At 30.9% G+C, this 13,768-nt stretch overlaps 1 protein-coding gene across 1 annotated transcript; it reads left to right on the plus strand.

The window, feature by feature from the left end:
- The first annotated feature begins 654 nt into the window (after positions 1-654).
- LOC143068815 (protein kintoun-like) lies at positions 655-11,621 on the plus strand. Its single transcript, XM_076243123.1, has 3 exons — positions 655-2,379; positions 5,885-6,034; positions 8,680-11,621. The coding sequence occupies exons 1-3, from the start codon at positions 739-741 to the stop codon at positions 9,769-9,771; spliced, it is 2,883 nt and encodes a 960-aa protein (XP_076099238.1). The 5' UTR covers positions 655-738; the 3' UTR covers positions 9,772-11,621.
- The last annotated feature ends 2,147 nt before the right edge of the window (positions 11,622-13,768 follow it).

Below are 13,768 nucleotides of genomic sequence, written 5' to 3' on the forward strand. Positions count from 1 at the left end.
GGAATTGTAGAGTGAATGGGATGAAAATTTAAATTTTGTAAGTTAACTGGCATTAAGAATAAGACATTTATAAGTCGAAAACATAAATTCAAAATAGTTCTATGTGATGAAATAGAAACAAGAAAAAACATATAGAGAACATTATTGTTAATTTTTTGGTAAATCTAGAAATAATGTATTGTTTACTATTATGATGAAATGTTCTATGATTTATTGCTTTGTATAAAAAAAAAAATTTTGAATGGAGAATAGTAGTTTTCTGAATAATTTTAATTTAAATATAAGTAATGCGCAACTTAAGGGTAGGTCAACAAATAAAACGACAAGTTTTATAAAAATGTTTTATTTTATTTTATGTATGTTGATGCTTTACTTTTTTTTTATTTATTTTTTAAATATTGAATTGTTTCCAAACTTAACTTTGTAAAAAGAGATTTTGACCATTTAAATAATGTGGTATTAAAAATTAGATATTTAAAAACATTAATATAATAAAAAAATTGAATGTTCATATTACGTCAGAAATTTTACTTATGGAATAATAAAATTGATTAAAAATATTCCAGCGAAAATTCGAGAACCTGCAGGTTTTAACACGAAATTGAGTTATTTCCCTTTGTTTGAGTTCTCTAGATTTATCGTCTACTATCATCATTATAGAAAATTCCGAAAGAGCGTTCCTTGGGAGCAAAAACCTGATCGAATATTTGTTTTTGTAGCAATCAAAAGAATTAAAAAATGGGGTCCGAAAAGAAAGAAGACTTTAAAATAACAGAAGACGAGGTGAAGAAGATAGGAGAAGCGTTGAAAGATGAACAATTCAGGAAGCTATTTTTGGAATATGCCGAAGAAATCCAAAACCCCGAAAATCGAAAAATTTATGAACAAGAGATAGCACAAATGGAACAAGAGCGTGGTATGAACGTAGAGTTTATCCACCCACAGCCGGGTCATGTCTTGAAAACTAGCGTTGATGGTAACGTAAAAGCATTCATCAATATCTGTCAGAATGACAAGATGGGTAAGCCGGTTGCAAAACGTCAAACTTCATCAGATGGCAAAAGTGGTGTTAATTGGTCAATACCTCACTCACATTCTCCACCAAGAGATGATCTTGACAAACATAAAGTAAAATGCAGAGTATATGATGTAGTATTTCACCCCGATACCTACAGAATGTCTAAGTCAAACATAAGATTCAGAGGTCTTGTTGAAGACACAGCTATTGATGGTATTGAGCGGCAGTTTGGCGTGAAAGTTGACAGAAAGAATATCAAACGGCCAAATTTGCCGTACAAAGGTACACCCACAGCTACTGTTATTCGTTCAAAAGCTAATGAACCAGCCAAACCATTGGATGAAGATGATCCAATCAGAAAAATGCCATATCCATTCGATGAAAAATCAAGTGAAGAAAAGGCTAAAGAAATGGCTGATGCTGTTAAAAGGAAGAAAGAAGCAGAGAGTAAAAAAGCAGGGAAAACAAAAAGAAACCAAGCAGAAAAGAGGGTTGAAGATGATGCTACAGTTCCAAAGTACACCATTACTCATAGATCTGACATGGATTTACAAGAGTACAGAAATACTCCTGACTCAAGGCCTAGTACCAGACCAAAGGCACTTGTTGTTTCAATTGAATTACCTTTACTAGCTAATTCAAAGCCAGTTGAGCTTGATATATTTGAGAAAAAACTTGTACTTCAGTCTAAAGAACCAGCAAAATACAAGTTAGATTTAGAATTGCCATATTCTGTTGATGAAAGTCAGGGCTCAGCAAAGTTTGATAAATCAAATAGATGTTTAATAGTTACGTTACCTGTTATACCAGAAGAGATGCCAAAACTACCAAATTTCATTGAAGAAACGAAATCTGAAAATGAGCCTAAGACTGAAGAAGTGGAAAACAAGTTAGAGGGAGTTGAAAAACCTTTAATAGAAGTTATCAGCACAACAGAAGCTGATGGCAAGCCAGTCACAAAGGAGGAGGAAACAGTGATTGATAATAAGATTAGAAATGAATGCCCTGCATACTTAAATCATACACCAAAGATCTCCTATGGATTTCCAACATTTGAATTTTCACAAGATTTTGACACTGTAACATTCATATTTAAAGTGAAAAAGATAGTCCCTGATTCTGTGTCAAAATTATTTCCGTTGCCCAATGTATGTCATATCAAATTCATGGCTAAAGGAGCTAGCGGTTTCCCACTTCATTACAGCTTTCTTGCAAAGTTTTCCGCCAAAAACTGTTTTGTTCCAGAACATTGTAGCTTTGAAGTGAACAATAATAATGCTGTGTTGCTACTGCTGAAAGAGAAAGACAGCAGACAAACTTGGGAGACATTTCAAGCTGGTACAAGTCTTGAAGAGCTTCAGGTAATATTATTATGAGGGTCGTAATGGGGGTACCTTTAAGACGAATACAATAAAAATTCTTGCCAAATGACATTAGTGGCATTAATTTTATTTGGTGCATGACGATAAAATGTTCACTTAAATACAATGTAAGACTGAATTAGACGAATCATGAATTTTTTCCCCAAAAAATAATGGTACAAATAATTGTTAAAGACCTCTGACTAATCAGGATATATAGGTATTTTGATGAAACACAGTAAAATACATGTATAAACCAAATTGACCCTTAATGGTAGCCGAAAATTACTGTTTGACGTCTAACAGTAAATTTAAAGGGCATTCCTACCCTCTTTTACCCTCTCACAAGCAGTACAATGTTGAGAAATACATATACATAAATATCCTGGTTTTCCTGTTTGAATAGTTTTACACTAGTCTTGTTTGGGTGGGGCCCTTTATAGCTTGCTGTTCAACATAAGCAAAGGCTGCTTGTTAAAGACTGTACTTTTACATATTGTGACTTGGCACGCATACCACATCCTTTTTTTTTTTATCTATTTAACCGCATAACAGTACTACAGTATAGTAAAATTTCTAGCCAAATTTAAGAGCTTTTTCCAAAGTAATCATGTAAGCTAGTTACTGGTATCTCTCTGGTGTCTGTCATATACCTCTGAGCTTTAATTTCATAAAAAAAACTCTCCTTTGAAGTTGTTGTGCCAAGTACAATGTAGCATTAAATATGCATTATCCTGTACCTGTAAATGTACAAATATAAAAAAAAAAAAGAAGATGAGGTATGATTGTCAATGAGACATTCTCTACAAGAGACCAAATGACACAGAAATTAACAGCTATAGGTCACTGTACAGCCTTCAACAATGATCAAAGCCCATACAGAAAGTCAGATGGAATGTTTTGTTTGTCCATACAGATGGAAAAGTTTAATTATTGTTAATTATTTACATTGAATAGTTCTGAAAAAACATTGAAAAAAGAAAAGGAATTTCCAAAGACATGCACATTAAACAGTACGTTCATCATGTTTATGACATAACTGACAATAGCAATACAGCTTAATTATGGCTATTGAGTCCATTCTGGGTGGAAAAACTGCCTGAAATGTTCAAGTATCGCAAATACAAACATATAAAGGTCCTCATTAACCATCATGACCATGTTACATGAATAATGAGATGAGGGAGGAAAAGGTTTAGAAAGTGAACATTTTGATAGTTTATGGTACAATTTAAAGCTAAAGTCTTAAAAATGTTTTGTTTGAAGTGTTTACAATATATTTTAATCATGTCTCTGAATTTTTTTATATTGCACAATACACATGATACATGTACATAGTTCAAACAGCTGGGTTCCAGATATATTTAAAGCTTGAATTGGATTGTTACAATACATCATGAAAAAGCTGTGTAATGCAAAACTTATCCAGATTGAAAATAATTTGAAATAAATAGCGATAATGTAGATATAAGAAGACATGCTATGATGCCAATGAGACATCCCTCCATCCAATTCACAATTTGTACATTGTGTATGAACCAACATCACTTGCCACTCCACTTTTGTCCAAAAAAAAGAAAAAAAGTAATAATAGTTAGATAAAAAGTATTGCCTAAAATAACCAACATAATGCATGGTGCAGGAAGGTTGACTTGCAACATACATATTACATATATACATGTACATACATTTGAAAAAAAAGACTGGTGGTCAAATTGCTTTGGTGATAAAAATGATAAACACTGTCTGTCATTTTTGTTTTGTTATAAATGAGGCTATTGATTTTTTCTTTTGAAATGTATAAGACCTATGTTGCTGGGCTTAGTTCATTGTTTAAATATTAAGAGCTTTCATCCAAGTTGTTTGGTGGATGGTACATTTTGTAGTTTCATTGGAAATCAATTGTACTGTATATTGATGATACATGTACATGCATCTAACATTTACCGGTATATAAAAAAAATATGACCAAGGTTATCTTCTGTTCACTGTACCCTGACAGCGATCACTTCTGTTAATCCACAATTTTTTTAGGTTCATTGTACATGTACACCTTGCACGCATAATTATGACATATTTCTTGAAATGTACATTTAATAATTATGCTTCAGGCAGGTGCATCCTTGATTCCTTGTTATACTTATTGTGTACTACACATCTTGATTTTATTAAAAACATCTTTTGAGGAATAGCCACCTTCCTGAAATGGCATCATGTCCTACGCTATTATAATATACATGATACATGTGTATAAGTGTATCATCACTAAAAGTAAAAATATCTAATTTTTTATGACCATTGACTAAAGAAATTCATTCATCTGTTACAAGTTTTGTCTATGTTTTTATATAGATATATATTGTAAAGTCAGTTTGTTTGTGTTAGGGATGAAAACACATCAACAGCAAATTTCTACATGCTCTATACAATGTATATTTTGAAAAAAAAAACCAAACAATATTTTGGGGGAGCCAATAATCTTTTCAATGTTCTTTTAATTTTGGTTGATGCACAGGAAACAAGTAATTTTTTTTTCCTTTTGGTCTTATGGAATGGGAACATACTTAAGGCTCCACTTAATCTAATTTATTTATACAAGAAAAGCTGAGTCCCCTTCCCCCTAAAAAAAGAAAGTACAAACAAACAATTAATGCAATATAAAACTGAAAATAATAATATATTTTACAATCTTTTGTTGTGGACAATTGTTAAGTTTATGATTGATAAAAAGTATCAATGTTTTAGTCCTATCAGCCTAGGACATAGATAAACTGTATTTACAACTAAATGTTTGTCTGACCTAAATAAGAATCTTTTTGACCTTGACCTTTCTATTTCCATGTGTTTATCTTCAGGTAAGAGCTAACTAGTATTTTTGTATTTTGCAAAATATAAGAAATAGAATTATTGCATTTCCATGACAACCTATTGTGTTAGTAAAGACATATTTATTGCATCCATATGCACCATTAGTTATGACTGTCATTTGAGGAAAATTATTGCTAAACTAGATTTTACAAAGGAGGAAGTCCGGGCAATGTAAATTTCATCAGCTGAGATATATATCTATATTGATTCAAACGTTTTTTCCAGAAATTTTCCACATGATTTGCTATTTCTAACAGCACTGTACTGAAAGTAAGAATATGTTTGCTGTTATTATTTAAACAAATTAACAGCACATCATTTAGATTTTATAATTTAAATGAATATTTTATTGATTAATTTGTGGTCCTCACAGTTAATTCTCACATCTACTTAGAAGTGTGAGGAGATGTATGAATCATGTATTTTCACTTTCACACATTAGCTAAAAGTAAGGAACATCATTAGAATAAGCTAGTCCTTAAATTCATTGGAAATGGATAAAATATAGTTGCATCTGAGAGTATTTTTAATTATATTGGTGAAGAAAAGTTGTTTGTAGATATTCCAGTTCATCAATTTATAGTTTCATAAGTTGTCATTAGGAAGTATTTGTAAATTTTGACCATTAATATTTCAGGAGCTCCATTTTGAAACAGATCAGTATTTGTTGGAAGAACTAGAAAGAATAGAAGCTGAGTGTGTCACAGGCGCTGATAACAGATTACTGGAGGAGAAATCGGTGGAGGTTACAGAGATGACAAGAAAAAAGTTGTCCATTAAAATTCAGGTATAGTTTATATTTTTATAGCTTTTGCTATCATGTTGTCATTATTTCTAATTTAAAAAGAAAAATCATCTAACTACTCATAGATAATTTACTTATTTAAAGATAAGATAAGATAAGATAACTTTATTAGCACTAACACATTGACAATAAATGGTTATGGCAACAAATTAAAGACTAACTACAATAACATATATATACAATGAAGGAGTGACAGTGGATAATTATGAGAGAAATATATAAAAAATAAATGAGAAGCATATACATTATTACAAAAATCAAGTACCTTTTAATAATGAGTTTCTCACCAACAAGCATTCATTCAAATAGTTGACAACAATTTTTAATATTGTTTGGGAATTACTATTTAGAATTGATATAAGTAAGTTATATGATAATGAAGAAAATTTGTTGTTCAATAGAACATTATTTAATTTTGTAATAAGGTTATCTCTCACATATTTATAGGAGGAACATTTTAAAAGAAAGTGAAGTTCATCTTCAATGTCTCCATTGTTACAGCAAAGACATACCCTATTCTGTTTTGGTATTTTTAGATATCGCCCTCTTTCAATAGATAAAGTATGAGCACTTAACCTCAATTTACATAATGTTGATCTATCACTTTTGGATTTGCATTGATCAACATACGAGGGTCTTTTATTTGGTTTATAAAGTATATTAAAAAAGTTCATTTTTTTATTTTGATTGATGTCAGTCTCTTGCTTTTGGAAGGCTATATCATTGATTCTCTCTTGAATGTGTTTTAAATACTTAAAATATATTTAAATCTAAGAAAGTTAATTTAATTTCAGTGGAGTTTACAGCTTCATGTTATTTTGCAATATTTGGTTTCAGTGTAGACATACATGACATAGAAATAGTTGAAGGTTAATTTTTTTTAATGTGAAAAGCTAGTAGAAAATTATTAGATTTTGTAGCATTTCATTTTTTCATAGAACACAATGTATCTTTCAGTTACTAGAGTTACTAAAATTTATACCAAATGAGGGTATAATTGTTTTGATCACTCTGTCTGACATCGTCATCATTTATGGTTAGCAATTTCATTTCTTGTAATGTTATATATATCTCTTCCGATTGTGAAGTGTTAATTTTGTAAAAGCTATATCTAGTTGAATGAGATTACGTGTACATGTATCATAAAAAAAATCTAAAATGGCAAACATTTTTGGAAGAGATTTATTGACATGCATGAATATTATATAATTTTTAATCTGGATAGAAATCCAAAGGTTTTTTGACTATTTGATTGATTTTTCTTGATTTGCTGTTTACATCCCCTTAAAGTCACAAAAAGATTGCCATATAAATAATTAAATAAAACCTTGATAGCAGTTGTATCTTAATATTTTTGCAAGGGTTTATACTGGCATATTTGAAAGAAGGGTTATATTTCAAAAATTAAAATTTTCTCGTCTACATAAAGAGTTTAGAAAGCCTCAGATGAGCATTGAAATATGTTTAACTATGGCATTCCAGACAAACAGTAAAATACATGATTAGAGAAATAGATATTGCACAAATCTAGTGTAAAAAAAGGAAGGAAATTATACAAGATTGTGTTCATTCATTGAATATACATGTATATATTTTGAAAGGCACAATAACTTATTGTACTGGTAAATTAAAACCTTTTATCTACAATAAATGTAAACCTTTTAACACAAATTCAATGGAGTTAATATTGCATGACTTTTAATTGACACTTTTTTAAAAGTGACGAAATATTTTTCTATGTAATATAGTTCCTCTTTGCTTTTACCTTAGTTTGGTAGTTGCTTGAAACTAGATATATGTCTGGATTTAATTGATTTTATTGAAATAAGTATCTCTGATGTGTGAGAAAAATATTCTGCCATTGATTTTGCCATTGTATAGGGATAATCATGTTTACGTATTGTTATCGACTACTTATTTTTATCCTTCAATATATATTCCAGGTAAATATTTTATACCTATGTGATATTGATAATTAATTCTAATCTATAAGAGTCTATACATATTGCAAGCAATCCAAACATTGGGGAATTAGTGAACAAAAAGTTAATTTGTCTGTAAAAAAGATTGTAGAATTATGTGAACATCTGTGTTTATACAGCATATAACTTGACACATCACTATTAAGTGACCTATTTCTGATATCTTAAGTTTTCGAAGATTTGTTATCAGCAATATTATTTAGATCAATTGCATGATTTAATCCTTCAATATCAAATGCTTGATGATTTCCCATGATATTAATTTCAGAAAATATTCAATAATTTTTTTTGTTATATCTTAGCAAAGATTTTACATGATTTCAGAATAAGAGCTGTGATAAATAAGGCATGATTCCATCTTTATTCTTGTGGCTAAACATAAATTTTATAACATTTAGAAAATAAACTCAACACTGTACGTCAGAGGTTCTCACTGGGTACTTGACTTCATTTATCAATAAAAGCTGGCCGTCACCATAAATCTAAAAGTGGTGTTGACCTCTATCAATCAATCAAAGTTATGAAGATGTCAGATGATCTGAATATTTGACTTAAAAGATTTTTTTAAGCAAAACGAACAAGAGTATATATTATTTATATGAAGACAAATTTTAATTTCTAATAATGTTTATTGATATATTGTAGAACAAGAAAAAAGCAGAAGATAGGCCTACAGAGAATACCAAACAGACTGGAGATCGGTCAGCTGATGATGAGTTTGAGGAGGGAGATGAGTGTCCTTTGTCTGCTGATATAGAAGTTGTTCATGAAAAAGTCATTCCTAATTTACATGGCATACTGAAACAAAGAACTATATCAGAATCAAGTGAAGATCCTTGTTTGTCTGCTAGTAGCAGTGGTAGCCCAGAAAGTCCTAGAGATGAGTTTTTCAAAAAGTCTGTCAAATTCAACGATAGGGTGGATCAAGCCACGTTCAAATCTAAAGCAGCCGTTTCACAAATGACACAGTCCCTGAAGAGTAAACGTAGGAGGAACAGAAAAAAGGAAAAAAGAAGTCGTAAAAATAGTGGAAGTTCTGACGGAAGTAGTGATGAACATCGACATTCAGATGATCATAGTGATCATTGCGATAAAAATGTGGAAGTTATAGAGGAGTTGACGAATGAAGAGGTTGATGAGGAAACAAGTGATAATCAGGAAAAGCAAGACTACATAGATTCTACTGAAACTTTTGTTGAAGAGACTAAAGTTGATCAGCTGGAATCTGGTATTGGTAATGACCCCAGCAGTGATAATGCTAAACAGGAAAAACTAATCCAGGATATCAAAGAAAAACTGGCCGTCTCCGAAGAAGATGACAAATGTGATAGCGATGATGAAATGGACAATACTCCCACTGACGTTCAAGTCTCTGAAAACACAAAATTGAAAGAAGAAAATGGCAACGAAAATTTCTTTAGTGAAAACGTGGAAGACAAAATAGAAAGAAATGAAGAGGAAAATACTATCAGCATTCCGTCTAGTATGATTAACAAGCCATCTGATTTAACAAACATTATCGGGGAAGGTGATTCGGTCATCAAAATCAAGGCATCTGAGAAAACAAGTGGTGAAGATTCTGGTGTGGAATGTAGTGAAGGAAGTGGTGATAAGGGAGATAAGTCAGATGTGGAAACAGTTCTCAGTTGGAATGATAATCTTGAGTCTCAGGACCACAGGACAGAATGTGCATTTCAGTTCTCTAATGCTATGATCTACGATCTCGACATTGACTAAAGTTGTGTTCAAATATGTAATGGTGTAATCAGGGGTTATTTTTTCACTTGTTGATAACTTACTTGTTAATTTGTACAAAAGATTTTTTAATTGAATTGATTTATATTTGTATAAAAGTATTAATTTTTCCGATTTTGATGTGAAACAGAAAATTATGTACATGCATGCTATTTTGAAGAAAAATGAAAAGAAATTGTTTAATATAAATTGAATTTAATTTATTTTTGGAGGAAACTTTTTAACATATTATATTCATTAAAACATGTTATAATGATCAAGTCAAAAGAACATATTTATTCAAATGAATTCAAATGTTAAAGTTCAAGTTGAATGTTGTGAATTCATGTAAGGAATGTTAACGGTGGTCTTGGGTCAAAAGAAATTGACAAAATATTGACAAGAACTCTAAAAAAAAATTGTTTGATGAATGTTTGTTGAACCAGTACTTGTTCAAAAATACAAGTATTTCTACCAACTACCAACACACTAACTTTTTTTTTTACATGTTTCTTGTATACCCACAATTTAAAAAAAAAAAAAACTTTTTAGAAAATGGCAACACTAAACTTTTATCCTAATCCTGATAAAAATAACAACCTCTTGTGTAGATCTCAAATAGTTTATGGATGTTTTTTTTGTCAATTTTGATGTTAAGTGGTTTGTGTAAAACTTGTGTTTATAGAAAAATCATAAAACTGTGAAATGGTTGTGCAAGGTAATTCACTTCAAACTATTTAAATCTTTTTTCTTGACCAGTTATAAACAAGCATTCTCATTGTGGTAATGTTTTCAAACAATCTTAAATCAGCATTTGGGAAATATTTTTTTCATTTTTGTTGTAAAACCTTTGTATCTACTTTAATATTCAGCTGCATTCACATTGTGTTCATTGTTTTACATATAAATTTGAACTCTTGAAAATGAATATAAAATTTTAAATTTTAGTTCTTGCTATAAATTTACTTGAAAGTACAGTTAAGCAGAGCTTTGAATATGCCAAAGGCATTCTATGTATACCTTATATTATCCAAAGAAATGGTTTATTTCCTTCTACAGACAAAAAGTCTGAATCTTGTTTGTTGCTCTCAGTTTTTTAACAAATGTAAATTTTAGCGAGGAACATGAGCAATTTTTAAATAATTGGCACTTACAGAATAATATATGCAAGTCTGAAGCATGCTCATATGATCTTATTGATGCACAATGAATAGTTTCAATTATTTAGATTTTCACAGGAAATGTTTCCTAGCTTATCTACATATATTTGACAGGATATGTCATACAATGTAGTCTGGTTGTTCTACTCAAATGGTAATGCAACAGTTCTCTATATTGCTATATTGCCTGATTCATTCGAAATATTTTTTATTTTTACAAAGAAGGGAGGGCTCATATAAGGTCATGAAGGTATCAGTTGTGGTTATAAATATAATATTAAAATTAAGTAAGAATACTGTAAATAAAACAAGAAATGGTTCATTGAGATACACAAAAACAATTGTTTTTTTTTGCTATTCACATTTGAATATTAGAAAGTAGGACCATTGATTTCTTTACCATAGATCTACATTTTCCTTCAGGACAAAATAATACTTTTTTAAGGGTTGGTCATCATTTTATACATTTATAATTGGTAACAAAGTTAGCAGTTCAAGTGTAGTGCAAAATTGTACCAGCAGCTTTCACTGATCATGATGTCACAAGAAAAGTTTATACTTTGGTCATCCTATCTGATACTGTTCAAATGGCTATATACAGTATGAAATTATTTTTGATGTACAAGTTTGTATCAGGTATTGTTATTGTATAGTTTTTTTGTCATTGGAATAAATTTACAAATTCGTAATTGATATTGTTTTAGTGTTTTATTTTAGCTTAATATTGATTGTATGATCCTTGGGGTTGTCTTGGCATATGTTTGTCCCCTATGTACAGCAAAGAGGTGCAGTGGTCATAAAAAATACTTGTCCATCCAGTCTCATATTGTGTCTCGCATGTTAAATATATGCTTGCAAGATTTCTATGAACTTTATGTCAAAGGATTATATCAGCATGTCTCCATAAGTTTTAAAATCAGTGCCAATAAACTGTCTTTGAAGGATTGTGCCCCTTTGAAATAGATGTTATATTGAAAATTGCTTTAAAAATGCACTCTCTCTACCCCAGGATTGTTATAGAATTGATATCAAAGGTTTATATCATCTAGATCTATGTCTGGGAAAAGAGTGGATAAGATTTCATCAATGTCACAGGAGTTATGTTCCTTGGTAATGTAATCTTATAGGAAATTACACTGTCATTATTCATAAAATAAATTAAGATGTCAGATTGTCAATGACATGCGGCTCATCTACATTTCTTGTTGATATAAGCTTGTAGTTCCTAACATCTTCCTCATTTGGTCTTAAAATTGTGGTTGAAAATTGTCCCATAAGCTTTAGACTTCAGAAAGCTATAGATATAAGATGTGATATGAGTGCCAATACACTCCTTTACTTCTATAACTTTTATAATGTTATATCAACAATGCTGCTGTTGGATATACTGAATGCAAGAAAATTTTAGCACCATCATACTTTGGAGGAAGAGTGGATTTTGGATTTCTGCATGAAAAATTGGTCTGAAATCTGGGAATTTCTTCTGGGTTTCCCTTGATTGATTAGAGTTAAATGGTATTGATGATATGTAGAAAAGGGAAAAGAATGTTGAGTTTTATGTCAATGTAGTCAAAGGTGAAAGTTTGCTACTGAAAATAAAATAAAAAAGGAGTTGGAATGAAAATTATAAGGGAAGAAGATTAAGGAAAGATTAAAGAGCCTATTTATTTTGTAGCCAAAGGTCAAGGTCACCCACTCATAACAAATGATTGTTGGTGTTTTAAAGCCACTTTTAAGCACCACTTTGGGGCTATTTCGTGGCTGCCAGTTTTTATTGATGGAGGAAACCGAACTGCTGGTGAAAACCACCAACCTTTGATAGGAAAACTGACCGACTCACAACCTCAGTGTTGACTGGCTAGTGATTTCAGTAGTAGAACTTCATAGATCAATTGGCCACAGAGGCCCCCTAATCGAAATGGAAGGGGTAAAAGTCTGCAGATGGGAAGCGGAAGTATTTTTATCTGTCCGCATAAAATTTTTGCGGTCCTATATTGGTATCATGTCATTTTGTTGTCCGAATACACTTAGTTTCTGGACAATAATTTTGGTTTGAATGGATCTCTGAAATTTATACACAAGGTTTGAAACCACAAAAGACCACAATAGGAAGGTTGGAATAGATTTACAGTTTAGGGATTAAGGGCTTAAAAGGGGTCCAAATAAGCATTTTTCTAGTTTCCAGACAATAACTTGTGTGTAAGTGTATGGATCTTTCTGGAATTGTACTGCAAGGTTCCATACCAAAAAATGAAGTTTGGGATTGATTTTGAACTGTTTAGGTATTGGGGGCCAAAACAATACTTTTCTAATACTTTGTTTAAATTGCTTATTCTTGACAAATTTCAATGGGGTTTTATTCTTGAATTATTGAAGTTCTTTAATATGCTGAAACAAATTTGAAAAATGTTTTCTGAATGGGAACTTCCGAGACTTTGCAAATTACTTGTGCTTGGAGACATAGGAAAGGGTGTGTGAGACTTGATTTTGGAGTCAAATAGTCGAAGTTCATAGTCACTGTTACTAGAATAAAGAAAATAAACTCTGAAAATGGTTACAAAGAAATACTTGAGTTTCCCTTTATTTGCTGGAGTTGATGATTTTGAAGTTGAAAGACAAGTCACTGTTACTTGAAACAGAACAACAAACTTTAGAAAAATGTTTTCTAGATGGTAAATTGTCACTTCATTTATTGGAACGGAACTTTTCAGTTGGAAGATATAGACCCCTATTGATTTTGCGGTCGAAGTCACCATTACTTATATAAAAAATAAAATGGGACAATTGTTTTCTGATGCCAATACGAATTTCCTTGATTGAAATGAAACTTGTATAAATGG

This window comes from Mytilus galloprovincialis, chromosome 3 (genome assembly GCF_965363235.1).
Source record: "Mytilus galloprovincialis chromosome 3, xbMytGall1.hap1.1, whole genome shotgun sequence".
Taxonomy (NCBI): domain Eukaryota; kingdom Metazoa; phylum Mollusca; class Bivalvia; order Mytilida; family Mytilidae; genus Mytilus; species Mytilus galloprovincialis.